A 26,366-nucleotide genomic window follows, 5' to 3' on the forward strand; every position below is an offset into this window, starting at 1 on the left:
AAAGAGGGACTGTGCAAACCAAATCTGAGGTCTGTGCGGAAGGGTGAGGGCAGGCGGGCCAGGCAAGCAACCGGACTCATTCCAGCCCAACTGCACCTCCTAGGATATCAACCCAAACCTTCCACCAACAGAAGCAGGGGGTGCTGCCAGAGTTTAAAAGAATCAGGGACACCTAAAACCCTCTGCCCTTTGCCTATGGAGGTCATTAGCCAGTGGCACGAATACCATTTCCATTTGAAAATCAATACTAAAAGCAATTTCGAAGGTTCGAAGGGCAGAGGCACGAGTAGGGCGTGGGGACTGCCTTTACCTCCAGTAATCCCAACATACGGTCATCGTAATTGGGGCTTCATGTCTGTTACAAACCCAGGTCCTTAATAGAATAGTCCCCATTTCCATCATACCCCGAGAATCAAGAACTTCTCTCCTGTCTAATAGGAAGCTCCCATGTTCAGAGTTAATACCCTGGAAAACACTGCTTTAGAGAAAAAATAAACAACCTGCCAACTCAAGGCGAAATTAGACCCGCAGGCCGGAGAGGCGGTCATAATGATTGCTATATACTATTTCACCTTCTGCAGGAAATTAACGCATTTACCCAGAAATCCACATCCCTGATGAATGTTTCATCAAGATATGGCATTCACCAAAGTGACAAGAATGCCGCATTAAAAAGATGTCAGAAATCCGATTCGAGTGCGTTTGTAGAACCAGTATATCGCAAACAGATAAGCTACGTGAGAAGTTGGCGAGGACTAAGATGAATCACGTTACTCAGTACAACAAACGTGAAATCCACTCCTCAGCCTGTGCTGAGAAATCCTGGGGCTAATGTGTCTTCTGGAGAGGCAAACAGAAATTGGTGACTGTCGACAATGATTTATGCAGACGTCTGTCTCCTCTACTAAATACTAAAACCACAGTATTTGCCAAATCTTTACATTTCAAAGAGCGTGTTAGGTTTGGCAAGGTAAGAGATGTGGGGGATGCCCTCCACCCGAAGTATTTTTAACTCATGGGTTTTTTTTTCTCTCCCTGAATTGTTTAATTGTGGCAATTATTTTCTATTCCTTTCAAATTTCTCAACTCCAAAAATATAAGCCATAACGAAGCAGACACTAGAAAGCCTTTTTATTGGATATATTTGAGGAGCTCCAACACATTCGGTCGTTCCGTGTTGATTGTAGTTCCCAGAATGAGGAGTTAATTTGAACATGAAGCAGCACAGCTGCAAAGAGACCATGTCCCAACTTGAAGCTGCTAAGGAAGAGCACTGGGGAGCGTGATGTGTCTTCTGCACCTATCCCCAAGAAGAGACGAACATTCCTGATTCGAGATCTCCCTGGCCACACACCCTCACCGAGGCGGTGATCACTTTCGGCATAGAAGAAAACATGGCGTTTATGACACTCCATAAAACCACTGGTCCGTGATGATTTTATTCACAAGGTGAAAAAAACAGGTCCCTACACAAGCAAGAGGTAGATTATGGTTGTTCGTTTTTCAATAAGAGGTCACCAACGTCATGATTTCTTGTGGGTAAGATACCTCTAAACACCTGCTTCGCTGGGCCCACATCTGAGAAAGACACTTGACAGAAGTGATTACAGTAATCCACCAAGACCAAGATGATCTTTTGCAATGGCATTCGGGGTTCAATACTTGACATGCTGGCTGCCTGACCACAATGCCCTGTCCTTAGGAATGGCTAGAGACGCTATTGGAAAGGGCCAGGAAGGGAGGAGAAAATAAGCCGTGCCCGTAAATGCACGCTGGCACCACAATCCATTATAGCAACAGCTGTGCAAGTGGCTTCTTGGACTATGTGTGGAATTGTCCTCCATCACCAGCCTGACGCCAGACCATCTCACCAAGAGAATCCACAGCCCACGTCCCGTGGCCTTGAAACTTGCCTGGCTGAGATGGCTCTCCATAAGCACAAGGGGGGGAAAGGTGGTTCAAAAAACACACCCAACTCCCGGCAGGTAATTGCAAGCCAAATGGCACTTTGGAAATCAAGAGTTGGCTAGCACTTTTACTCAGTCCAGGGATGATTTGGTGTTATCTGTAGCAGGAGGCTACATGTTTTCTGAATGCCACAGAACACAGTTGCAATAAACCAGACACAGCCTCAACCGAGTGCTTTTCCAACAGAGAACTGCCGAAAAGATTTTATGTGACAGGGTAGAGAAGGGTGAGTCAAAGCTAAGTGAATATCCACTTCCACAAACAAATGTTATGCTTTCTTCTTCCCTGAAATGGAAACAGGTCCTCCTGTTCAGAAGCTGAGTGCTACTAGCTATATACACATCTGCCAACGTAAAACTTCATGCAAAGCCGAAATAAATGCGGGAAAGGTGATATGCTACACAAGAGGCCATTTTAAAGTTTCAAACAGAATCGAGATTTCCACCCCCCCTCCCCACCACCCACAAAAGAGGACAGACTATCTTGTCTGGCTACGTTAGGGAAAAGATTATGGAAAAGATCATGGCCCATCACTGAGACTGGTCTTAACCTCAACGAGTTGAAAAAAACATCATTTAAAGACAATTGGCAATTTATGTGCTCTGAAAGCCCTATTTCATTCAGCAGCACAAAATAACTTACTGATTACCTACTATCTGTGCTTTCAAAACTCTGGAAACACTATAATCTACTATAATCTTCTATGTAGTTACGATAGGCTGTGGGCATGAACCCCAAATGATGGGGTGGGAGGCTGAATTTAAATGAACAGTAGGCTCTGAAAACAGATTATGAAATTCATTCAAATGACTGACTTGATTCCATCATCTGTCACACTGTTGTTCGAAATCAAATGTGTATATATTCAAAGTATCTGTTAAATGTTCAATCCTACATCTCACCATGTTGCAAAGGGTGTGCACGTGAGTTTCCTAAACTTAAAAAAATTCAAAAATGGCCCATACGTAGGAAATTTGTAAATAACCAAACCTCTTTATGAATATGGTCAGAAAACTTTCTCGGTTAAAAATAGAAATAGAGCTGGTATCTTTCGTCTCTAACAGAAAAAGTAGTCTTTAAAATCTGGTAGGGTAAGGCTTTTAACATACTTGAAAGGAGAAAATACTAACGAGTATTACGCACTGGCTATTTTCAAAATGCTCTAAATTCAACAACCAACGGAGGCAAAAATGGGACTTCTGCTCTCAGCAGCCATAAGATTCCCATCTCCTAGGGAAAGGTAACTCCCTTCTTAAAAGTTGCCTTATCAAATTACTTTAATTTCTTCTAATTACAACCATAATTCCAAATGCTAATTACATAATTCCTGCAGAGAGGTATTCAGTTTCAAATGTGGTGAGTCAACATGAGAAAATGTTATGACATACGCCTAGTAAAAATTTTCACCATGGAGTTACAAAAACCTGTCCTAACATTTCCAGACCTGTTATTCCATTCTGGACGATTGGAAATTACATTCCTAAACCACCAACTCACTTTCCACGAGTGAATTTGGATTCAGGGTCCTCCCAAAGGTCACCTGAAATAAACCTGAGGTAACCACCTGCTGGAAATCAGGAACCAAAGTTCCAGAAACAAACCTGAAATACTCCCAGCTTCAGAAAGGAAATCACTTCCCTAGATCAATGTGGTGCTACAATCTTCTTCCATTATGGTTACCTCTCTGGGTTCTGGTTACCTCTCTGGGTCCTCATCGCAAAACAAAACCTTTTAACAACTCTGAAGTCATTTTCTCTTAAAGGTACAAATGCCTGTTTAAGACAAACCACAATTAGGAAAGCCCTGGAAATGCACACTCAAGAGTTCTACTTTCTAAGTGACTGTTTCAATTCATCTGCGCACCTCCAACAGCCAGCGGGTCCGAAGGGGCTGAACTCTAGCCTTGAGCCAGGCCAGTGGCAACACAGACCCTTAGGACAACGGATCTATACTCCCTACAAACTTCCGGGCCTTTCTTCAACGCTTCGCCTAGTGGGAAGAGATCGACTCCATTTAGAAACAAGGATAAAGGCCCTGAGCTGAAGACTTTGACAACTTTCAGCGGGGGAGGGCTGGTGCTGCCCTAGAATCTCCCGGGAAAGCAAGCTCTGAGATGGGGAGAGGCGAGAAGGAGGAGATGAGAAAAAGGAATAGGGACAGGAGTGGGAGGGAAGGGGGCCCCAGGGTGCAGGGAGGAATTAGGGCCCCGTGAACGAAAGGTGGGGCTCCCTGGCTGCAGCCCCACTTCCGCAGCGTGGACTCTGGACTCGGTGTGGGTCGCTGCGGTTCAGCGTGCCTGGGGCCCTCAGAGCCGGTCCGACCCGCTCCAGTGTCTCCTCTATAGCCATTCCGGACACTTGAGTCCAAGGCACCTGCCTTTTCCCAACTGCTCTTACCACACCCCTCTCTGCGCCTCTCCCTGCACGCGGGTCTCCAAGGATGCTACCTCCAGTTTACGTCCCTGAGCTAAGCCGGGTCCTTAGCAAGGCAACAGCTAACGCTGGCGGGGGTCGGGGCGGGCGGGGGAGACCACCCCCCCCCTTCCTTCTGAGTTCTCCCCAGTGTGAGCCCTTCTCTGCTGCGCCTTCCCAACCCGCCGGTGGGAGGCCCCAGGCCAAGACGCACACTCCGGGGGACCGGCGGCCGGGAGCCCCGGGCCAGGTGGCTGAACCCCAGACAGCGGAGGGAGGGGACTCTCCCCTCCCGCGGAGGCCCGCTCCCGCTGGGCACTAGTGGCGAGGGGACAACAGCCTTTGTTCTCCCGGGGCTTGGCGAGGCTGCGCTGCCGAGGCGCAGCGCGGGCGGCGCCGGGGCACCCGGATTGCTCACTTTTGCACGCGGCGTGTCGAAGGTTGCAAGCTCCCGCCTTCTGGGGAGGGGGTAGAGACTTGGGGAGTAGGGGGTGTGAGGGGGAAAGGAGCGTGGGGGGAGGGGTCTCGCGTCTCGGCCAGGCTCTTTGTTTGCATTGGGGGCGGGGAGAGGGGGTTGGAGGTGGATTGGAGCTTGGGTCTGTGAGAGTGGGGCAGATTCCTGAGTATGTCACCATGTTGCACCCGCGCAGCACACATAATGCACACTCGCGCACACGCACACACAGGCACTCGCACGGATAGGCGGCCGGCCGGCAGCAGGCAGCGCTGTTCCCGGCGCTCCGGGCTGCAGCAGCTCTGGCCGCCCGCAGCGCCACCACGGTGCGTCCAGAGGGGGAGTGGAAGAGGCTGGAGGCACTCGCGGGGCGACAATTCCACGAGGAAGGAGGGAAAGTGGTGCGACCCCAGCCCCCCTCCCCCGGCGGCCCGGCCCCCCTTTCTCGCCCGGGGTCGCAGAGGTCACGGGCAGCTTAGGCTCCGGCACGGAGGCAGGGAGGCAGCGAGCCGCCGAAGGGCGGCGCGCACGCGAAGGGGCGAGGGAAACCAAGGGAAGGGAAGCCGGCGGAGCGAGCGGGCGGGCGGGCTGGCTTACCCTTAGAAGCATCTTTCTCCTCTTTGGGCTTGGTCACCTTTCCACTCATAGATCCCAGCTTGCTTGACAAGGGTCGCCCAGGAGACGGAAGTCCTCGCCGAGCGGGCCGGACTTCGGAGAGTGCTTAGGGCGGCAAGTCGCGACCGCAGCCTCCCCTCGGTGTGGCTCGGGGCGGGATCCGCTTTTCCCCCACTGCTGCCGCCGCCGCCGCCGCCGCTGCCTACGAGAGAGTGGGGAGGAAAGGAGAGGGGTGAAGGAGGAGCCGCCGTCGTCGCCGCCGCCGCCGCCGCCGCCGCGAGCCCGATCGGCCGGCCGCGGGAGGAGCCGCTCGCCTGGCTCCAGAAGTGAAGAGACAAAGCGGCGCGGCGCTCCCTCCGCGCCCCGCGCCCGCCGCGCCCGCCGCGCCCGCCCATGGCCGCGCTCGCAACCCCCGGGGCCGCCGGGAGGTGCGGCCGGGACTCCCGGCTCCGCCGCCGGCCTCCCCGGGCTCCGCGCGGGCCGCTCGCCGGGCCGGCGCGGGCCGCGCGGGGAATCGCCCGGGTGGGCTGCCCGCGCGCCGGCGGGCTGCTCTCCCCCGCCCCCTCCCCCCCACCTCCCGATCCGCTGCGGGCCGCCAACTCCATCAAAATAAAGACCCGAGGAAGGCTGAAAACAATCAAAACAAAGACGAAAATATTCACTTAAAAATAACGAGGCTCCCCGAAAGGGAAATGTTTGAACATGTGATGAGCAACGTGTGAGCCTGTTACACCGCAGAGCCGCGCAGCTCGTCGCCCGCGGGGAACCGAGAGGGGAGGGTCGCCCCTTTCTTTCTGTTCCGTCCGTCTGCAGGTTGCTATTCTTTTGCCCCCAGGGGGGACCCGAGCGGCTCGCGGGCGGAGGAGCGGGAACCGATGGCCCTTACCTGCTCTTTCCCTTCCACCCACACCCCCTCGGAGCTCGCCCGCTCCCTCGCTCGCGCTCTCCTTCCCCAGAACTCTCCGGTCCCAGAGAGCCGCGAATTCAGCCCGCGGCTCCTTCTATATAAACGGCAAGGTGTGGGCACGCGGGGGGGCGGGGGCCGGCGAGGGCGGGGCCCGCACGGAGCCGCCTGCCGGCTGTAGTAAAAGGAGAGCTCGGCAGGGGCGCGCCGACGTCAGCCGCCGGTTGGCAAAACCCCGGCGAGCCCGGCGGAGAGCGGGCGAGCGTGGCGGCCGGGCGTCCCCGGGCCCCCCGCCCCGGGCGGGCAGGGCCTGCGGGCGCCGCCGGAGCGGGCTCGCGCTCCGGGGCCGCGGACATCGAAGCCCGGCGCCCCCCGCCCCACCCGCCGCCCCGGTTAGCCCCTCTGCTCCCCGGGCCCGCGCTAGTCGCCACCTACACTTTGGGGACTCCGGCTGTCGGCAAGTGCCCGCACCGAGCGGTGGAATCTCAGTCCGGGAGGGAAGTCGGCGACTCCTCGCCTCCGGCCGGCCGCCCAAGTTGAGGCAGCCGGGCTCTCCCCGGCTGGGAGAAGGGCGCGCTGGGATCTGGGTGTCACTGGGGCAGAGAGTGAAACTGACCGCGGCGGCTGCCACCTCCCACCCCCACCTCCACCCCCACACGCAGGCCCCTCCTCCTAGGGCTGAGCGCTCTGGTTGGCAAACTGGGCGCAAAAGAGTGCCCACCATCCAGGAGAGCCAGCCCCAACCAAACGGAGTGAGGTGGCAACTGGGAGCGAGTGCTGGAGAGGGAGGAGTGGGGTGGCACGTCGCCTGGGGCACGCCGGTGACAAAACGCGGGGAAGGTCCCCGAAGATTTGAACTAGAAGGGGAAACTGCCCGGAAATTGCACCAGAGGAGGCGATTGGGGTGGGAGAAAGACCCAAGGAAAGGGATGGAGAGACGGCGGAGTCTGGAAGGAGCCCTAGGGCGAGCTGGGAAACCCTTTCCGCCCCCTCCCCCACTCATGGCCCCTGTCCAGGCGCGCGGATACCCTGAGGTTCGGGGGCTGGGGTGGGTGGCCCAGCTAACACGACCCGGTCCTCAGAGCCGTCCATTAATCAGACCAGAGGCTCCAGCCTGGCGGAGGAGACTCGGCAGCGACTCCCACGCAGAGAATCCGTTTCCCCTGGTCCCACCCAACTCCACCCGATCCTTAATTCGGTTTCGTTAATGGCATTAAACCAGACAGAGAAATTATATAGATGGATTAGTCCCACTGAATCCCAAGCGGTAACTCAATTACAAGAGCCTGCTGTGGCTTTCAAGACCAAGAGAGTGGGCTGCGGCCCAAGCCAGCCTGGGTCTAAAGGTCGACAACCTTGGAAACTCAATTTGCAGCCCTCAGTCCTGGGGCTGGGAGGAACTCCAGGTCTGTTTTTCCTGTAAATTATATCTAATAATCTGGAGGCTGATGACACAATGTGATTATCCACCCCAAGGTTGGACCATTAATTAATACCAGTACTTGGGGAAAGGAGGAATTTCTCTTCAAATGACCGGAAATCAAAGGGGGCGGAGACTTGGGGGAGTTCAGAGGAAAGGTCCAGGGGATGCGGGTAGAGTCCTTAGACCGTGGACACCCAACTGTCCGTTACCATGGATTTAGTGCCTATCTTGCGGCCAAGCCGCACGCTAAAAGCTTTACATCATTATCTTCGTCTTCACAACAGCCCTAGGAAGTGTTGGTACTGTTATTTCCATTTTACAAATGAGAACACTGAGGCTCAGACAGGTTAAGTAAACTTGCCTGGAGGTCACACAGCTGGTAAGTGATGAAGTCTGGACAAAAAAAAAAAAAAAAAATACAAAACAAAACCAAAGAGCCAAGATAGGAAACACGACGAGTCTTTTCAAACTCTCTTAACTCAGCACTGGCATCTGCGCGCACCCACACACACACACACCCACACACACACCCCTATTGTGTACACATAACATTTTCTTTGTCCACATATCCCCAGGAAGCAACAAGGCCTTCTTTGGGGAAAAAGGTCAGTCTCTGTCTTAGGAGATATTAAGCATGATACTTATGTCCATCCCAAGCATCTCAGCTTTCCTGCAATATTAACATTTCCAGGAAAGGTCTTTGCACAGATAAGGCCTCCCCTTTCCCCTCCAAACCCTATCCACCAATGGCACCTCCAGCAAAGGTAACGTTCCTGAAAGTCAGATATATCACCCTGTTCCTCGAAGGACACGAAGAGTTAACATATAAGTAAACCTAGGTTAGTTAATATGACTCGGATGAGTTGAAGAGATGTCTGTTTCAGAGTGTTGGTGGAATCTGTCTACCCACGGACGCAAACGGGTAAAATAAAGTGTCTCTTCACCATAAACCACCCTGCAAAAGAAATAATCAGAAGATAAAGAAAACAGACACCTCATGCAAAAACCATATAGTGACGTGTGCCCATATGGGGGCAAATCAGGGACATTGTAAGTGCATGCATTCATGCCAGAGAGCAAGGATTACGAAGTGCCAGGATAAGCAATCTCATCTAAACAAAGCTAAAGACCCTACTAGGGAGGTCACAGCCAGCCTCTTTTGCAGAAGCCATGGGGGCTTTCCCCTTTTCAAAGTCCTGTGAGATGTTTCATATTAACAGAATGTTGTGGGTATTGGCTCAGAAAGGCACGCTCCAGTGCCAGCCCCCAAGCTGCTTGGTAACCTGGGCTGGTCAGCTGGAAGACAATCTGCCATCTGTGTGAGGGTGTTTAGGGTGTCGTCTGTTCCCCACAACCACATGGAGTGGTCTTGACGCATCTCAACAAATCCCTGGCTTAGTCGCTAACACTTTCTCTTCCCCACCCAGATCCTTCTGCCCCTTCCCGCCACGGTAGAAGTACCTTCACTTCTCAGCCTAGCAATTGGCAGGACCTGATCCCTTCTCACTGCCTTGTCACTATGGTCACGTGGTCCTGTCCGTCTTGTTTCCGCCCATCCTATGAGAGAGAGCTCCACAGATCTGATAAAATATGGCGCACGGGGGTTATCTGGTGTAGTTGAGTAACTTGGGCCTGGAATGAAAGCAATACGCTAAAGCAAAATGCCGCGCGGCTACACCTCTATAGAGGGCTGGGTGTTTTCCAGAGTAAGGGGCAGAGGCTTGAGTCTTTGGAAGGGAGGTGGAAAAGGTCCTGGGAGTCTCATTCTTTTGGCCCTATCATCGTTCTGGTGTCTGGTTCGTGCCAGTCCCCAAATGCCTCAAGACACCAGCCTCTGGATTCCAGGTTTGCTCACTAGAGCTCTGAAAGGCATATCATTTCTGATTCAAACCCTACAGTGTTCATCTATATCACCATTCAAGATTGCTTTTGATCGGGGTGGGGGGGGCGCCTGGGTGGCTCAGTCAGTTGGGCATCAGACTCTTGATGTTGGCTCAGGTCATGATCTCACAGTTGGTGATTTCAAGCCCAGCATCGGGCTCCGCACTGAAAGGGTGGAGCCTGCTTGGGATTCTCTCTCTTCCTCTCCCTCTGCCCCTCCTATGCTCTCTCTCTCACTCAAAACAAACAAACAAACAAACAAACAAACTTAAAAAAAAAAAGATTGCTTCCAATCGGAATCTTGTTTCGAATTTCTGTGATGAAAGACTTCGGTAAGAATCTCCAAAGATGGTCACTGTGGCAGTTTTAAAACATGGTCACTGGACGCTATGACCTCTCCCCTGGATCCTGGGTAGGCTTGTAACTGCTTCAATCTATATAGAGTATGGCAGACGTGATGTGCTTACTCTTAGGCTACATTACCAAAGGCCATGCAGTTTCTGCCGGGCCCTCTTGGGACGTCTGTTCTGCGGAAAGCCAGCCAGCCACCGTGCATGAAATCTGCCTACTCTGGGCTCACCGGTTGACCCTGCTAGCTGACAGCCAGCGTTGATCACCAGCCAAGCAAGAGAACCACCCTGGGTATCCAGCCCAAACCACCACGTGACTGCAGCCCCAGCCGACCTCTGATTGCACCCTGGTGAGAGACCCCCTCGGCGGAGAACTCTTCAGTGGAGCCCTTCTCAAATTCCTAGCCCGTAAAGTTCTGAGCAAAATTAAATGGATGTTTTTGACAGCGAGCAACAATTTCTCCTGATCCCATAGGCCTATGCCACTCCACCCTCTAGAGGTGAAGTCCCCTTGAATCCAGGCTGGCCTCGTGACTTGTTTTTACCCATAGAATGTGGCCGAAGTGATGCTGTGCCAGTTCAAGGCCTCGCCTGCCAAAGATCTGGCACGTTCTCCTTTTTCCCTGGGGGAAGCCAGGCACCATAAGAAGGCAGATACCCCGAGACCTCTGATGTGAGGAAGCCCAAGGGGGTGGTATGGAGACGTCACGGGACCTGAGGAACCCGGCCGATGGCGAGAACAGAACTCCAGACATATGGCCCCCGTGAAGCCAGTCCAGCCAGCTTCCAGCCTTCTGAGCCACGAGGCCCTAGACTTCATGGAGGGAAGAGCCATCTTGCCCCACCCTGTCCAAATTCCCGACCCACAGATTTACGTGCAAAATGGTTGTTTTAAGCCACTCAGCTTTGGGGTGAATCGTTACATACAGAAATAGATCACTGAAATGCAAATCCTAGAACCATTTTGGGACCAACTTGTCTCCGTTCCTTGGTTTTCTTACAGACTAGAATGGGTTTTTAGAGTGGGTAAAAGTTATAAGACAGAGGGAGGTCAATGATTTATCCCAAAACAGCTTAATACTAAGACCTTTCCAATCTACATAAATGTGGTTTTCTGCCTCTCTTGAAATCGAACATTTGGACCGTTATGACGCAATATTGGGATGCCACTCAAGAATGAACATCTTTAGGGGCGCCTGGGTGGCGCAGTCGGTTAAGCGTCCGACTTCAGCCAGGTCACGATCTCGCGGTCCGGGAGTTCGAGCCCCGCGTCAGGCTCTGGGCTGATGGCTCAGAGCCTGGAGCCTGTTTCCGATTCTGTGTCTCCCTCTCTCTCTGCCCCTCCCCCGTCCATGCTCTGTCTCTCTCTGTCCCAAAAATAAATAAAAACGTTGAAAAAAAAATTAAAAAAAAAAAAAAAAAGAATGAACATCTTTAAGGGACACCCAGCTGGCTCAGTCAGAAGAACACGCGACTCTTGATCTCAAGGTTTCAAGTTTGAGCCCCACGGTAGATGTAGAGATTACTAAACAAAAAAAAAAAGTAAATAAACTTAAAAAAAAAAAAAAGAATGAACATCTTTAAATGTTTTATCACTTTCCCGTCCAGCAAAGGAGGAAACAATGAGCTACAGCTTGTTCAAGGATTCACTCTGGCTCCCAAAGAAGGAACATCACCGGGCAGCATCGGTTTTCCACCCAGGATCTCTAGCATTCCATAGCACGCGGAATCTGCCGGGTGAGGAGGAGCAGGTGCTCTCGATGTTCTCTACATCAGAAATCTCTACATCAGAAACGGAAGACCTAGCCATCATCCCTCCCAGCAAATAACGCACCAAAGACTTCGGGTCCCGTCAGTTTCCAGAAGATTTTCAAATAGCCTCATGGTTGTAAATACTGGGTTTCTTGTTCTGTGGTAACGTTCATCCCCATGATGCCACGCTATACTCAAGGCGACCCTGAGTTAGTGACCGTTACTATCTCCGTTTTCCAGGTGAGGACACCGGCTCAGAGAGGTGAAGGTTGCAGGGAAAAGGGACACGCAGGATTGAGACGCAAGGAGCACCTTCCGCTTCCAAAGCCCCCATCTTTCCACCATAGGACCCTGCATATTTTGTAAATGCTCTGGAATAATTAGTGCCTCTAAAATTTCCCCAAAGAGAAAGCCAAGCGTTACGGCAAGAGCAGAGATCTCGGGGCCCTACTGGGCTTTCATTCATCTCCTGTCAACACCTGCCGTCTGTGTGGTCGACGGGGACAGACGTGTGCCACCCAGTTCCTCCGCCGAAGCTCTGCTGGGCCTGCTTTGTGGTTCATCTTTACCCTCTGCCCAACCCTGCCTCCTCCCGCCTTCCTTGCACGGCCACTGACCCCTAATGAATATTTTCCGTCACAAACGTCACCTGCTTCAGAGATGGCAGCCTGGGACTGGTCTCTTTTTCCCTCCAACCCTGTCTTTTTTTGTCCAGAGAGATTCTGAGCATCTTCCCCTTCCTCTGCCAGTTTAAGTGATCCTTTGCCTCCCACTTCCCTATCTTCTTGGGACGTGGCCTGGAGCCTTCTTTGGAGCTCCAGGGTTTGGGGCTTGGATTTCTACCTCCCCGCAGAGCACTGGTCCCCAGCTGGGACTGTAAATAACTGTGAACACTTCAGGGAAAGGGGAGCAACCTGCAGACGGTTAACAAATGCCAAGCTGAGTTTCTAATGAGGAGACACTTGCACCCCGGAAACGATTTGTGACCCAGTTGGTGTGACGTGACCCGGCACAGAATGGACATGCGCCTGGCACGTGGTTGGAGGGACTGTGCCTGTGACGGTGCATGTGACTGTACCTGCCACGCTGCAACTAACTGTGTCTTCTCTGACGGACCGCCCTCCTCAGTCTCCCACTCCTGCCAGGACAACTTCCCGTGCCCTCTCCCACCGCCAGGGTCTAGCACGACTGTTCCCTATGCCTTTCCCCCCATATTTACCCCACTTTGTGACATAGAGCCCCCCTCCTCCTTACATCACCCAGCCCACAGGGATTTTCTCCTGTGGGCTTGTGGAGAGAGTATCTCAGATCCATGATGGGAGATTTGCCCCACGGTTGCCAGGCCAGCAAGAGGAGCCCCTCTGAGGGTCCCCGCACACTGTGGAAAGAAAGAGGGAGCCGCATCATTTCTCTTCTTGGCGGGCAGGCACCAGAAGCAGTGGCGTCGCAGCGAGACGAATGACCAAAAACAGGAGGAAATTCACAGACGGCACTTTATATAAACTGTCATTTCATCCCCGCAACTGTCCCCAAAGCCAGATATGGCCACCCTTCATTTACAAATAAGGAAAAGAACCGAGAAAGAGCAATTCACCTGTTCAGGTTCCCACGGCTAGTGATTCGCACTAGCAGGATTTGAACCCAGGCCTCTCGGGTGCAAAAGTCTATGCACCTTGCACTGCCGGATGCTGACGAAGTCAAGAAGGCTCGGGTCCCTGTCCTGCCGCTGGTTGGCACGGGCCACAGGATTCTGGAAGACTCCGTGCCTAGTGCGTGAGTAACGCTCTAGCTTTGGTGTTAGCGGAGGGGACATCTGTGAGAGCTGTGACAAAGCATACCAGTCGCGAGAGCTACGGCACTGAGGCCAAGGGGAGAGAAGTCTCCAGGCACAGCCACAACCCCACACTGTTATTCTTTGGGCTTCCTCTGGGGGCACTGGGCTACACTGGTGGTTTTCGGCTCAGCTCCCACTGCCGCTCCCGACTGAGGCCGGAGCCAGGTGTCCCAGAGGCCCCTTCCCTGTGTGCCTCTGGGTTAGCGTGTGCGGCTGAGACAAACTCGCTGGAGACTGGGAAGGTGGGAACAAAGCAGAAGTCGCTGTTCTTGGGGCGCCCGGGTGGCTCCGGTGGTTGAGCGTCCGACTTCAGCTCGGGTCTTGATCTCACGGTTCAGGAGTTCGAGCCCCGTGCCGGGCTCTGAGCTGACAGTGCAGATCCTGCTTCAGATTCTCTGTCTCCCTCTTTCTGCCCATCCCCCCCCCCAAAAAATACACATTTAAAAAAAAAAGAAGTCACTGTTTTCAAGAGGCTGTGATAGTCAGACAGCATGGCTTTACAGCTGTCTCTGTGAGATTTCACTTCCTGGTCACCTTCCTGGTGACTTCTCAGAATTCCAGTGAGTTCTGGCTTCCTCACGTCCCCCAGTGCCTCCACTTGAAGTTATTACAGACATTTGTCTGATCCTCTGGCTTGAACCTTCTGGAACTTTACTCTCCTAGCTCTTCCCACTGCCACTGCCACTGCCCCTGTGTGTGTGTGTGTGTGTGTGTGTGTGTGTGTGTGTGTGTGTGTATTTATCTATCTGTTTATTTACTTAACCCCTTATTGCAATATTTTAGCAGCCCTGTTTTTACCCAGACACTGATAGAGCGTTCACCCTGAACCTCGCTACCGGCCATGTGTTATTTCAAAGCAATTTCTTGGGAAGTGAGAGAACTAAGGTTCAGTCATATAAAGGCCTTCTTTCTTTTTTTTATTTTTAAGTTTATTTATTTATTTTGTGTGTGTGTGTGTGTGTGTGTGAGAGAGAGAGAGAGAGAGAGAGAGACAGACAGACAGACAGACAGAATGAGTCGGGGAAAGACAGAGAGAGGGGAGAGAAGGAGAATCCTAAGCAGGCTCCGTACTGTCGGCACAAGCCCGATGTGGGGTTCGAACTCACAAACTGAGGTCATGACCCGAGCTGAAATCAAGAGTCAGACACTCGACTGACTGAGCCACCCAGGTGCCCCATCTGTTTTTCTTTGTTTTAAAGAAACCACAGCATGTTCTGGAGAGATGGTGACCCAAGCACGGGTTAGTTCCCATTACCAGCTCTAAGCTGCCTGTTTCTCCTCAGCCACATGGCTATTGAGGCCTCTGGAGAAGAACAGGATGTGAAAACCTAGACATTGTGGGAATCTCGCACAAAGAAATGTTGTCAGGCTTTCTTCCTTGAGTGCTGGGCAAAGCCTGGATCTGGTGCCAGAGAGGCTCCGCACAAGGACACCTGGAGATTGGGAAAACAATATCAGACCTGTGTTTCTGGTCTCCTAGGCCTCGGAGGAGTGAAGGAAAAATAAACTAAAGCAACAGACCAGGTCGGTGTAGAGAGGGACCATGTGAAGAGGCCTGGGAAGAAGGTGGCTCCCTACCACTTGAGAGCCGACTAGCACCTGAAAAGCTCTGGGAGATCCCTCCCAGCATCAGCTGGCCCATATGGGCTGATGACAAAATTCTTTACAACCATCTCTGTGGGTCCAGCAACCAACCAGCACCCAGGAAATGGTTGACTAAGCAACATGTGCCTAAAGTAAGAGACTGTGAGGAGGAGACACAAATGACAACTTCAACAGCAAGAATAACAATACAGGAACATGTACAGAGATTCAAGTGCAGCCTAAAACTAGACTTCCTGGAACCACACAATGTGATTCCCCAAATAGCTCAGTAGATGAATAGAAGAGGATGATCGCTGCTGAAGCCCCAAAGAGCAACCTGGAAGAGAAAGGAGAAGAATCACAGAGCACAAAGCCAAAACTGCCACAGGAGGGAAGTCATGAAGGAAAACCTAAGAGATGCAGAGATCCTGAAGAAGTCTTCTAGAAGGAGAAGAGGGAAGAGACAGAGGAAAGGCAGTACTTTTTTTTTAAGAGATAATAAAAAAGAGCTTTTCTGAGTAGAAGATATAATGAATTTGAATACATACATAAATAAAGAGTATAATAAGTAACTATAATAAAAATTATATACAATTATATAAATATAAAATTTGAGTAATTTTTTCATGCAAAAAAAAAGTCACCATTTGGAAGTTAAGGAATATACTCCTGGAGCACCACTGGACCAAAGGGAAATTGCAAACTATCTAGAAAGCAATTAAAAAGAATATTTTAACCCAAAACCTACCCAGCACAGTGAATGCTATACTCAGGCAGAAAAAAAATTACATTCTTAAATGTCTTCAGTATTAAAGAACAAAGACGAAAAATTAAAGGAACATAGTACTCATCTTTGGATCTTTACGAATGAAGTACAAAGTGAACTGAAAAGAACCAGGAAGAGGCCTTTAACAACAGAAAAGGTGGAATTAATGAAATAATCAGAACTTGTTCACTGGGATGACCAATAAGAAAGGTAACCCTCTTCCAAGTCTGATAAAAGAAAAAGAAAGAATAAATATGGACAAGACCGGAAATGGAAAAGTATACATAAAATGGTTACATAATTAGAAAATGACCACATTCAACTCTACCTCAGCAAATGTGAAAACCTAGAGGAAAAGGAAGTTGTTTTGGGAACCAAATTAACCCAACAGGAAGTGCTGAATAGGCCAATGATCACAAAAGAGACGGAAAAAGTGAATAAACATCTACCGCGAGAAGTCATCGTAACAAAGTGGTTCATCTGTTTGAATTCAACTTATCTTTAAAACAAGCAATTTCAAGATCATTTAAACTATTCCAGGCCATAAAAAAAGAAGAAAAGCCCCTTCATTCTTTTTTTTCCCCCAGCTTTACTGGGATATAATTGGCATGTAACATTGTGTACGTTTAAGGTGTACAATGAGATGATTTGAAACACACATATTATGAAATGTTTACCAAACTAAGGTTAGTTAACCTATCCTTCACCTCACATAATTACCTTTTTGTTGTTGTCGTTATAATGAGAACAATAAGGATCCACTCTCATTGCAATTTTAAAATATATAAAACAGTATTGTTAACCATAGTCATCTTACTATACACTAGATCCCTGGAACATACTCACCTTACAACCTAAAGTACTATTTGACCAACATCTAAGTATTTGTCTTTCTGCGTCTGACCTACTTCATTTAGTATAAGGCCATCAACACCCATCCCTGTTATCACAAAAGGCAGGACTTCCTTCTTTTTATGGCCCAATAATATACCATCGTTTGTATGTATCCATGTAGAGAGATCTATACGCCATATCTTCTTTTTCCGTTCATTCATCAGTAGACACCTAGGTTGTTTCTATGTCTTGCCCGTTGTGAATAATGCTCCAATGAACATGGAAATGCAGGTACCACTTCAGGAAAGTGATTTAATCTCCTTCAGGTATATACCCAGAAGCGGGATTGCTGGAGCATACGGTACTTCTATCGTTAATTTTTTGAGGAATTTCCATACTGTTTTCCATAGTGCCTGGACCAATGTACATTCCCACCAGCAGTGCACCAAAGTTCCCTTTTCTCCACGTCCTCACCAGCATTTGTTACCTCTTGTCCTTCTGATACCAGCCTCTCTAACAGATGTGAGGTGGTATTTCATTGTGGTCTTGACTTGTGTTTCCATGATTATTAGTGATGTGGGGCATATTTTCACACACCTCTTGGCCACATTTGTATGTCTTCTTTCAAAAAATGCCCATTCGGGTCCTTTACCCATTTTTTAAGTGGATTTTTTTTCTTTTTTTGCTACTGGGCTGTATGAATTTTTTTTATACATGGTAGGTATTAACCCCTTATCGGAACTATAGTCTGGAAAGAGTTTCTCCCATTCTGTAGGTTGCCTTTTCATTTGTTGATTGTTTCTTTCACCGTGCACAAGTTTTTAGCTTAATGTGGTCCCGCTCGTTAACAGTTGCTTTTGTTGCCTGTGCGTTTGGTGTCACATCCAAAACAATCACTACCAAGACCGAGGTCTTGGAGCTTTTTGAAGTTTTACAGTTTCAGGCCTTACAATTAAGTATTTAATCCATTTCAAGTTAATTTCTTGTGAATGGTGTAAGGTAGGGGTCCAACTGCATTTTTGCATAGGAATATCCAGTTTTCCCAACACTATTAATTGAAGAGACTATCCTTTCTCCACGGAGTACTCTTGCCTACCTTGTGGACTCTTGGTTTTGTTCCATTAGTCTGTGTGTCTGTTTTTATGCCAACAGCATACTGTTATGACCAGGAGAGGTTTGTAATACGGTTTGAAATAAGGAAGTGTGAGGCCTCCACCTTTCTTCTTTCTCAAGATTTCTCTTGGCTATTTGTGGTCTTTTGTGGCTGCTAGGATTATCTTTTCCATATCTGTGGAAAATGCCATTGGAATTATTTGATAGGGATAGCACTGAATCGCTAGATGGCTTTGGGTAGTATGTGCATTTTAATAGTATTAACTCCTCTGACCCACGAACGTAGGATATCTTTCTATTTATTTGTGTCGCTTATCAATTTCTTTCATCAATGTCTTATAGTTTTCAGCGTATAGATTTTTGACTTCCTGGGTTAAATTTATTCCTAAGTATTTTATTCTTTTGGATGTTATTGTAAATGAGAATGTGTTCTTTCTTTTTCAGATAGTTCATTGTTAGTGTAGTGTATAGAAATACAAGTGGTTTTTACATGTTGACTTCGTATCCTGAAAATTTACTGATATAAATTATTGGTTCTAAAAGATTTTGGTGGAGTTGTTAGGATTTTCTAAATAGAAGATCATGTCATCGGCAAACAGAGGCAATTATATTCCTTCTTTTTCAGTTTGGATGCCCTTTATTACTTTTTCTTGCTTAACTGCTCTGGCCAGGACCGCCAGTACTAAGTTAAAGAGAAGTAGTGGGTGTGGGCACACTTGTCCTATTCCTGATCTTAGCGAAAAGTTTCCAATCTTTCACCTTTGAGTGTGAGGTTACCTGCAGGTTTGTCATATGTGGCCTTTATTATGTTGAGATATATTCCTTCTATACACAACCTTTGAGAGGTGTTTTTTTTTTTTTTTTACCATGGAAGAATGTTGAATTTTGTCAAATGCTTTTTCTGCATCTATTGAGATAATCATATGACTTTGTCTCTCATTCTATTAATTGATTTGTGTGTGTTGAGCCATACCTGTATCCCAGAGATAAATTCCACTCGATCATCCTATCATATATGATCTTTTTAAGGTCCTGTGGAATTCAGTTTGCTAGTATTTCATTGAGAAATTTTGCATCTATACTCATCAAGGATACTGGCCTGTAGTTTTCTTTTCTCATATTACCCTTATCTGCCTTTGTTATCAGGGTACTGCTGGCTTCAAAAAATGAGTTTGGGGGGCGCCTGGGTGGCTCAGTCGGTTAAGCGTCCGACTTCGGCTCAGGTCATGATCTCGCGGTCCGTGAGTTCGAGCCCCGCATCGGGATCTGTGCTGACCGCTCAGAACCTGGAGCTTGTTTCGGATTCTGTGTCTCCCTCTCTCTCTGACCCTCCCCCATTCATGCTCTGTCTCTCTCTGTCTCAAAAATAAATAACGTTAAAAAAATAAAAATTGTTTTAAAAAATGAGTTTGGGAGTATTCTATTCTTTGGAAGGGTTTGACGTGAATTGGCATTCATCTTTAAATGTTTGATAGAATTCATGTGTGAGGCTATCTTGTGCAAAGCTTTTCTGTGTCAGGAGGTCTTTTTAAAGTTTATTTATTAATTTTGAGAGAGAGAGAAAGGGAGAGAGAGAGAGGGAGGGAGGGAGAGAACACAATCAGGAAAGGGGCAGAGAAAGAGAGAGAGAGAGAGAGAGAGAGAGACAGAGAGAGAATCCCAAGCAGGCCCCACACAATTAGCATGGAGCCTGACACAGGGCTCGTACTCACACACTGTAAGATCATGACCTGAGCCAAAATCAAGAGTCGGACACTTAACCAACTGAGCTACCCAGCTGCCCCTATGTTGGGAGGTTTTTGATTAATTACTTATTCAATCTTGTTACTTGTTATTGGCCTGGTTAGATTTTCTATTTCCTCATGATTCAGAGTTGGTGGGTTGTATGTTTCTAGGAATTCATCCATTTCTTCTAGGTTGTCCAATTTGTTGCCATATAATTGTTCATAGTAGTCTTTTATGACCCTTTGGATTTCTGTGGTATTGGTTGTAATGCTTCTTCTTTCACGTATAAGTTTATTTACTTGAGTCCTCTATTTTTCTTGGTAAGTCCGGATAAAAGTTTGTTACATTTTTTTTTTTTACCTTTTCAAAAAACAGCTCTTAGTTTCATTGATATTTTTAATTATTTTTCTATTCTCTTTCATTTACTTCTGCTTTGATAGTTATTATCTCCTTCCTCTGCTAATTTTGGGCTTCGTTTGTTCTTGTTATTGTAGTTCCTTGAGGTGGAAAGTTAGGCTGTTTGAGATCTTTCTTTTTTCTTAACGTAGGCATTTATTACTATTAACTTCCCACTTAGCACAGCTTCTGCCACATCTCCTAAGTCTCGGTATACTGTGTTTTACATTTTCACGTTTGTTTCCAGATATTTTTAGATTTCCCTTTTGATTTCACCTGTGGCCCTACTGGCTGTTCAGGAGTATGTTGTTTAATTTCCACATATTTGTGAATTTTCCAGTTTTCCTCCTGTCACTGATTCCTAGTCTCATACCATTGTGGTTGGAAATGATACTTGGTATGATTTTAATCTTATGAAATTTGCCAAGATTTGTTTTGTGACATAGCACATGATCTATCCTGAATAATGTTCCTTGTGCACTTGACAAAAACGTGTATTCTGCTGCTGTTGGATACAATGTTCTATATATGTCTTTTAGGTGCGTTTGGTCTAAAGTATAATTCAAGTCCAATGTTTCCTTATTGATTTTCTGCCTAGATGATCTATTCTCTGTGAAAGTGGGGTACTAAATTCCCCTACTATTACTGTATTATTAGCTATAACATCCCTCAGATCTCTTAGAATTTGCCTAATAAATTTAGGTATTCTAATGTTGGCTGCATGTAGAATTGTCATATCTTCTCAACGAATTGACCCCTGTACCATTATATAATGACCTTCTTTGTCTCCTGTTACAGTGTTTAACTTAAAGTCTGCCTATTCTCTCTTTTGGAATGTCCTTCACCACCTGTTCCCTTTGAGCCTATGAGTGTCCTAAAACTGAAATAAGTCTCTTGTAGGCAGCATATGCTTGGGTCTCGATTTTTTTGTCCATTCATCCCCTCTATGCCTTTTGATTAGAGAATTGAATCCAATTCCATTTCAAGTAGCTACTGATAGGTAAGGAATAACTATTGCAATCTTGTTAACTGTTTTCTGGCTCTTGTATAGTTCCTTTGTTTCTTTCTTCCTGTCTTGCTGTCTTCCTTTGTGTACTGATGATTTTCTTTTAAAGTTTATCTTATTTATTTTGAGAGAGAGAGAGGGAGAGAGAGAGAGAGAGAGCTGGGAAGGGGCAGAAAGAGAGGGAGAGAGAGAATCCCAAGCGGGCTCTACACTGTCAGCACAGAGCCCGACACGGGGCTCAGTCCCATGAACTGTGAAATCATGACCTCAGCCAAAACCAAGAGCTGGATGCTTAACTGACTTAGCCATCCAGGCGCCCCAATTGATGCTTTTTCTACAGCGGTATATTTTCATTTCCTTCTCCTGTGTGTACCTATTATAAGTTTTTGTTTTGTGGTTACCCTAAGGTTTACTTAAAACATCGTATCGATACAGGTGATTTTGGAACTTCTGCCATCAGTAAGATGTACATTCCCCTGCCCGTTAATGTTGGAATAAGCCAAATGACTTTGGGTGAATAAAATGAGGCAGAAGTGTGCCACTCCCCAGCCTATGCCTTAAGAGTCTTTGTGCATTTCCACCTTCCTTCCTGTGCTTCTGCAATCACTCTGACACTAACCTGGCCAGCCTACCTGCCCTGGTGGGAGAATGAGAGTTACCTGGCCCAGAGCTGCTCCAGCCACAAAAGCTGAAGCAAAGCAGCCTCGAGAGGCCGATAGACCCAGAGTGCCAAGCAGAGCCACTAAGCCAAGTCCACACCAGATCGGCCGGACCCCAACTAACTTGAAGAAAACATGAGCAATTACCAATGATTGTTGTTTTTGAAGCCACCGAGGCTGTGGCTGGTTTGTTTTACAGAAATTACTAAGTGGCATACAGGACTACGTTTGGAAATGCAAAGGCAGGTCGGTATGAGCAGATCTATCAACAGAATTCATTATATCAGTAAACTGAGGAGGAATATCATAGGAATAATGATATCAAGAAAGGCTTAAAAGAATGGATAAATTCAGCTGCATTCCTAATACATCTTGCAAGTAAATAGAATTAGAAGAGAATTTCTTAAAACGATATAGACTGTTGACCAAAAACAGATGCGAAATACTATTCCAAACGGCAAAACACTGACCTGTTACATAAAATACTGAAGGAGACAAGAATTCCTCCCATCCCTATTATTATTCCACATTGTCTCAGAGAGTCTAGCTCATAACAAAAGACCCTCCCCCCAGAAATAAAGAACTAATATAAACATCAGAAAAGACATCGATTTCTTCATCAGCTAGTGGTATATTTCTACAGCTTGACAAACCACTATAGTAAAAGCTGTGAGACTTATTTAGAGCATTTGGTATGGTAAAGTAATACAAGGTTACTATACAAAACAGTATTTCTCTAGTCAAGCAATCAAAACCACGAAATCAAAATAGGAGAAGTTATATTCAAAATAATGAAAAAAGCCTATATAATACGCAGGACTAAATTTAACAAGAAAAGCATCAGACCAGTGCGAAGAAGACAGCAATAGCTTACTGAAGGACATAAAGCGAAATCTGACAAAAAGGAATAAATGAAAAAACCGTAAGACTTTATATCATAAAATTTTAATTCTTGCAAAATCAATATTTTTAATCCAATTAAAATTCTCAGCATGGGGCACCTGGGTGGCTCAGTCAGTTGAGCGTCCGACTTCAGCTCAGGTCATGATCTCACATTCTGTGAGTTCGAGCCCTGCGTCGGGCTCTGTGCTGACAGCTCAGGGCCTGGAGCCTGCTTCAGATTCTGGGTCTCCCTCTCTCTCTGACCCTCCCCCGTTCCTGCTCTGTCTCTCTCTGTCTCAAAAATAAATAAACATTAAAAAAAATTCTCAGCATGATTTTTCAAGAGAAAAAGAGGGCATTTATTTATATGCACAATCTTAATACTTATACAGAAGAATAAAACCCTAAGAATAGCCATGAGAAATGAGGATAATGAGACGGACACATCTCAGGCCAGATATCATAATATACCCTAAAGCCACCATAATCAAGTCAACACTTGGTAGCGGCATAGGAATAATAGGCAATTAGGTCAGAGAATAAAATAGAGAATGCGGAATCGAATTCCATGCATAAGCATTTAATACATAGTCAAAGTGGTATTTCATTTCAGTGGGGAAAAGCTGGACTGTTAATGAACACTATGGATGTAACTGGATATTAATTTGAAAAAAAAATATGTCATTGAACGTATGTTTTATGCCAACTCAATACAGTTTCCGGATAAAGACATATTTACATACGGAAACAGTAAAAATCCTGCCAGAAAACCTGGGAAACGACATGCACAGCCTAGGAGTAGGGATACCCTCTTAACCAATCCTGAAAACCCAGAAGTTAGAAGGGAAACCGGACTATATACAATTGTTTTTTACAACTTTGGCACAAGGCACAACGGTTAAAATAAAACAGGAAATGGGAAACATAGCTGCAGGCAAAGCATAGATGAGGGGCTCATACCCATACCGTACAGGGAGCTCTTACAAATTGACAAGGAAAAACAACCCATTCCAAAAATAGGCAGAGCACGTGAAGAATCACTTCACAGATGAAGCGAATCCAAATGGCCAACAGTTTTAAAAAAATGTTCGAATTCCTGAGTAGCCAGAGAAACTCAATTTTGAAGTAACAACGAGATGACACTCTTCACCCGTAGAACTGTTAAAATTTACAAAGAGTAGTGAAAAAATAAAAAAAAAGAGTAGTAAAATCAGCTGTGGGTGGGATTGCAGGCAAAGCTATACGCCCATACGTTGCTGGTGGAATTATGCGTTCGTTACATGCTTTTTAAAAAAATTTTAATTTTTATTTATTGATCTTTTTTTAGAGAGAGAGAGGGAAAGCACACGAACACAAGTGGGGGAGAGGGGCAGAGGGAGGAAGGGAGAGAGAATCTTAAGCAGACTCCACGCTCAGTGTGGAGCCCGACGCGGGTCTCGATCCCACGACCCTGGGATCGTGACCTGAGCCGAAATCAAGAGTCAGACGCTCAACCGACTGAACCACCCAGGCTTTTTAAAAAGCAATGTGGCAATGTTTAGTGAAATTAAAAACAACATATATACACCCTTCAACCCTGCTATCCCATCCTTGGACATCTTTCCCAGCATAGGAAAAGCAAGCGCACGTAAGGGTGCATGTATAAAGGCGTTTATCGCGATGTTGCTCTCTAGCGACAAAATAAACGGAAGCGAAGTAAATGCCCGCTAAAAATCAAATGGTTGGATCCGCTGTTCTCCATCTACATCACAAAATCCTGTGCCACCATGAAAAAAATGAAATGGAGCAAGTGTGGCTGATTTGTAGGTTTTGCTGAACGGGAGTGGTAGCCACGGTGACCATAGCAAACACTCACATAGAGTCACGTTTTAAGTGCTTTATGTGCCTCGACGCACCGAATCCTCACGGCAATCCTAGAGATAGGTAGTATTATCATCCTCATTTTCTAGAGGAGGAAACCGAAGCCCTATGGTCACATAGCTAGTAAATGGCAAGAAGCACAAAGTACAGAAAAGTGTAACATGATAGAATTTCCGTAAAATGATCCGTATTTTAAAAGACATGGGGCGCCTGGGTGGCTCCGTCGATTAAGCATCCGACTTGGACTCCGGTCGTGATCGCACGGCTTGTGGGTTCGCATCCTACATTGGGAATCCCCTGCTTGGGATTCTCTCTCTCAGTCTCTCCCTGCCCCTCCCTATCTCCCTCTCTCTCAAAATAAATAAACGAGGTGTAAAAAAAAGTTTAAAAGACATATGCATATAGGTATGTGTACATATGCGTGTTTTATGTAATTATCTGAGAATAAAAATGTGGAAGGACACATACGAGGCTGGTAATATGGGTTATTACATATGTTTTATATAACTATATATTATATGTATATAAGTAAATTAAAAATAATGAGAGCAGACAATTCCCGAGGAGCTGCCATGCTGCACCGGGTGAAGCGACGGAGGGAAGCCTGTCCCAAGCGAGGAAGCCGCGGGTCCCCATCAGCCAGTCTCTCCGGCCCCTCCTCCGCGCCCCCCTGGCACTGCGAGCATCACTCCCTATGACGCCACTACTGTATTTAGAAATGCCAGGTGCTTTCTCATCCTACCTAAGCCAAGAGACTCCCTGGAATCCAGTCGGCGCCGTGCTCCGAGATTGCCCAACCACGGAAGCCTGCTCAGATCCCGCTCTTGTACAGAAATCCCAGGTTTGGGGCACAGACACAGAAAGGGCCTGCCTCATATCCGCACCTTCTCGGGAAAATGAAGCGGCATCTGGGAACAGATTTAAACTCTGCCATGCACACCGACACTCTCCACACTCGTGCCCTAGGTGTTTCCAGGGGTCCAAGGACAGAGATCCCGCCTCCTAGGAAGCTTGGGTTCTTGAAGGAAACATACACCTTTTATATTAGGCACTCGATGAATGTTTGTTGCAGGAGGGAGATGATGATGTGTGGCAATAATTCAAATAAAAGACAGAGAGTGAAGTTTGAGATGACAGGGCTCTAAACAAAAGGCTATGGGAGATGGAGTGGGGAAGCATGAGGGCTGCAAGAGATGGTTTTATAGAGAGATGACATCTGAGGGGGTGCCTGCCCGGCTCAGTCAGTAGAGCACGTGACTCTTGATCTCCGGGTTGTGCGTTCAAGCCCCACATTGGGCATGGAGCCTACTTTAAAAAGAGAGAGAGAGAGAGAGAGAGAGAGGTGGCATTTGAGCTACATGCACTGTTTCTGAAAGCATGTCAGCATCACACCTTCTGAGGTGCTCCAGACCTGCTGAATCAGAATCCCCAGGAGTGAGTCCCAGGAGCAGTATTTTATTTTTTTATTTTTTTAAGTCTACTTATTTATTTTGAGAGAAAGAGAAAGCATGAGTCGGGGAGGGGCAGAAAGAGAGGGAGAGAGGGAGAGGAGAGGGGGGGAGGGAGGGAGGGAGGGAGGGAGAGGGAGAGGGAGAGAGAGAGAGAGAGAGAGAGAGAGAGAATCCCAAACAGGCTCCCGCAGTCAGCACAGAGCCCAATGCAGGGTTCAAATTCACAAACCGTGAGATCATGACCTGAGCCAAAGTCAGATGCTTAACCAACTGAGCCACCCAGGTGTCCCTCTGGGAGTAGTATTTTAAAAAATTTTTTTCTTTAACATTTATTCACCTTTGAGAGATAGATAGAGCATAAGAGGGGGAGTGGCAGAGAGAGAGAGGAGACACAGAATCCGAGGCAGGCTCCAGGCTCTGAGCTGTCAGCACGGAGCCCGACGCGGGGCTCGAACTCACGAACCGTGAGATCATGACCTGAGCCGAAGTTGGATGCTT

General features: G+C 47.5%; 1 protein-coding gene across 5 annotated transcripts in view; it reads right to left on the minus strand.

Annotated features, from left to right (window-relative positions):
- The window catches only part of FGF13 (fibroblast growth factor 13), a 469,640-nt gene that overhangs the window by 441,190 nt on the left and 2,084 nt on the right, over window positions 1-26,366 (minus strand). The window contains exons 1-2 of one of the 5 annotated variants that reach the window (XM_045471973.1): window positions 6,788-6,966; window positions 5,431-5,650 (exon numbers count right to left, since the gene is read on the minus strand). In XM_045471973.1, the coding sequence (XP_045327929.1) occupies window positions 5,431-5,479 (49 nt within the window). In that variant the 5' untranslated portion in view covers window positions 5,480-5,650; window positions 6,788-6,966. Of the gene's footprint in view, window positions 1-5,430; window positions 5,651-6,334; window positions 6,454-6,787; window positions 6,967-26,366 lie in introns of those variants that run through there. The other 4 variants (XM_045471979.1, XM_045471977.1, XM_045471972.1 and 1 more) reach the window with 4 other exon arrangements.

Source organism: Leopardus geoffroyi, chromosome X, assembly GCF_018350155.1.
Source record: "Leopardus geoffroyi isolate Oge1 chromosome X, O.geoffroyi_Oge1_pat1.0, whole genome shotgun sequence".
Taxonomy (NCBI): Eukaryota; Metazoa; Chordata; class Mammalia; order Carnivora; family Felidae; genus Leopardus; species Leopardus geoffroyi.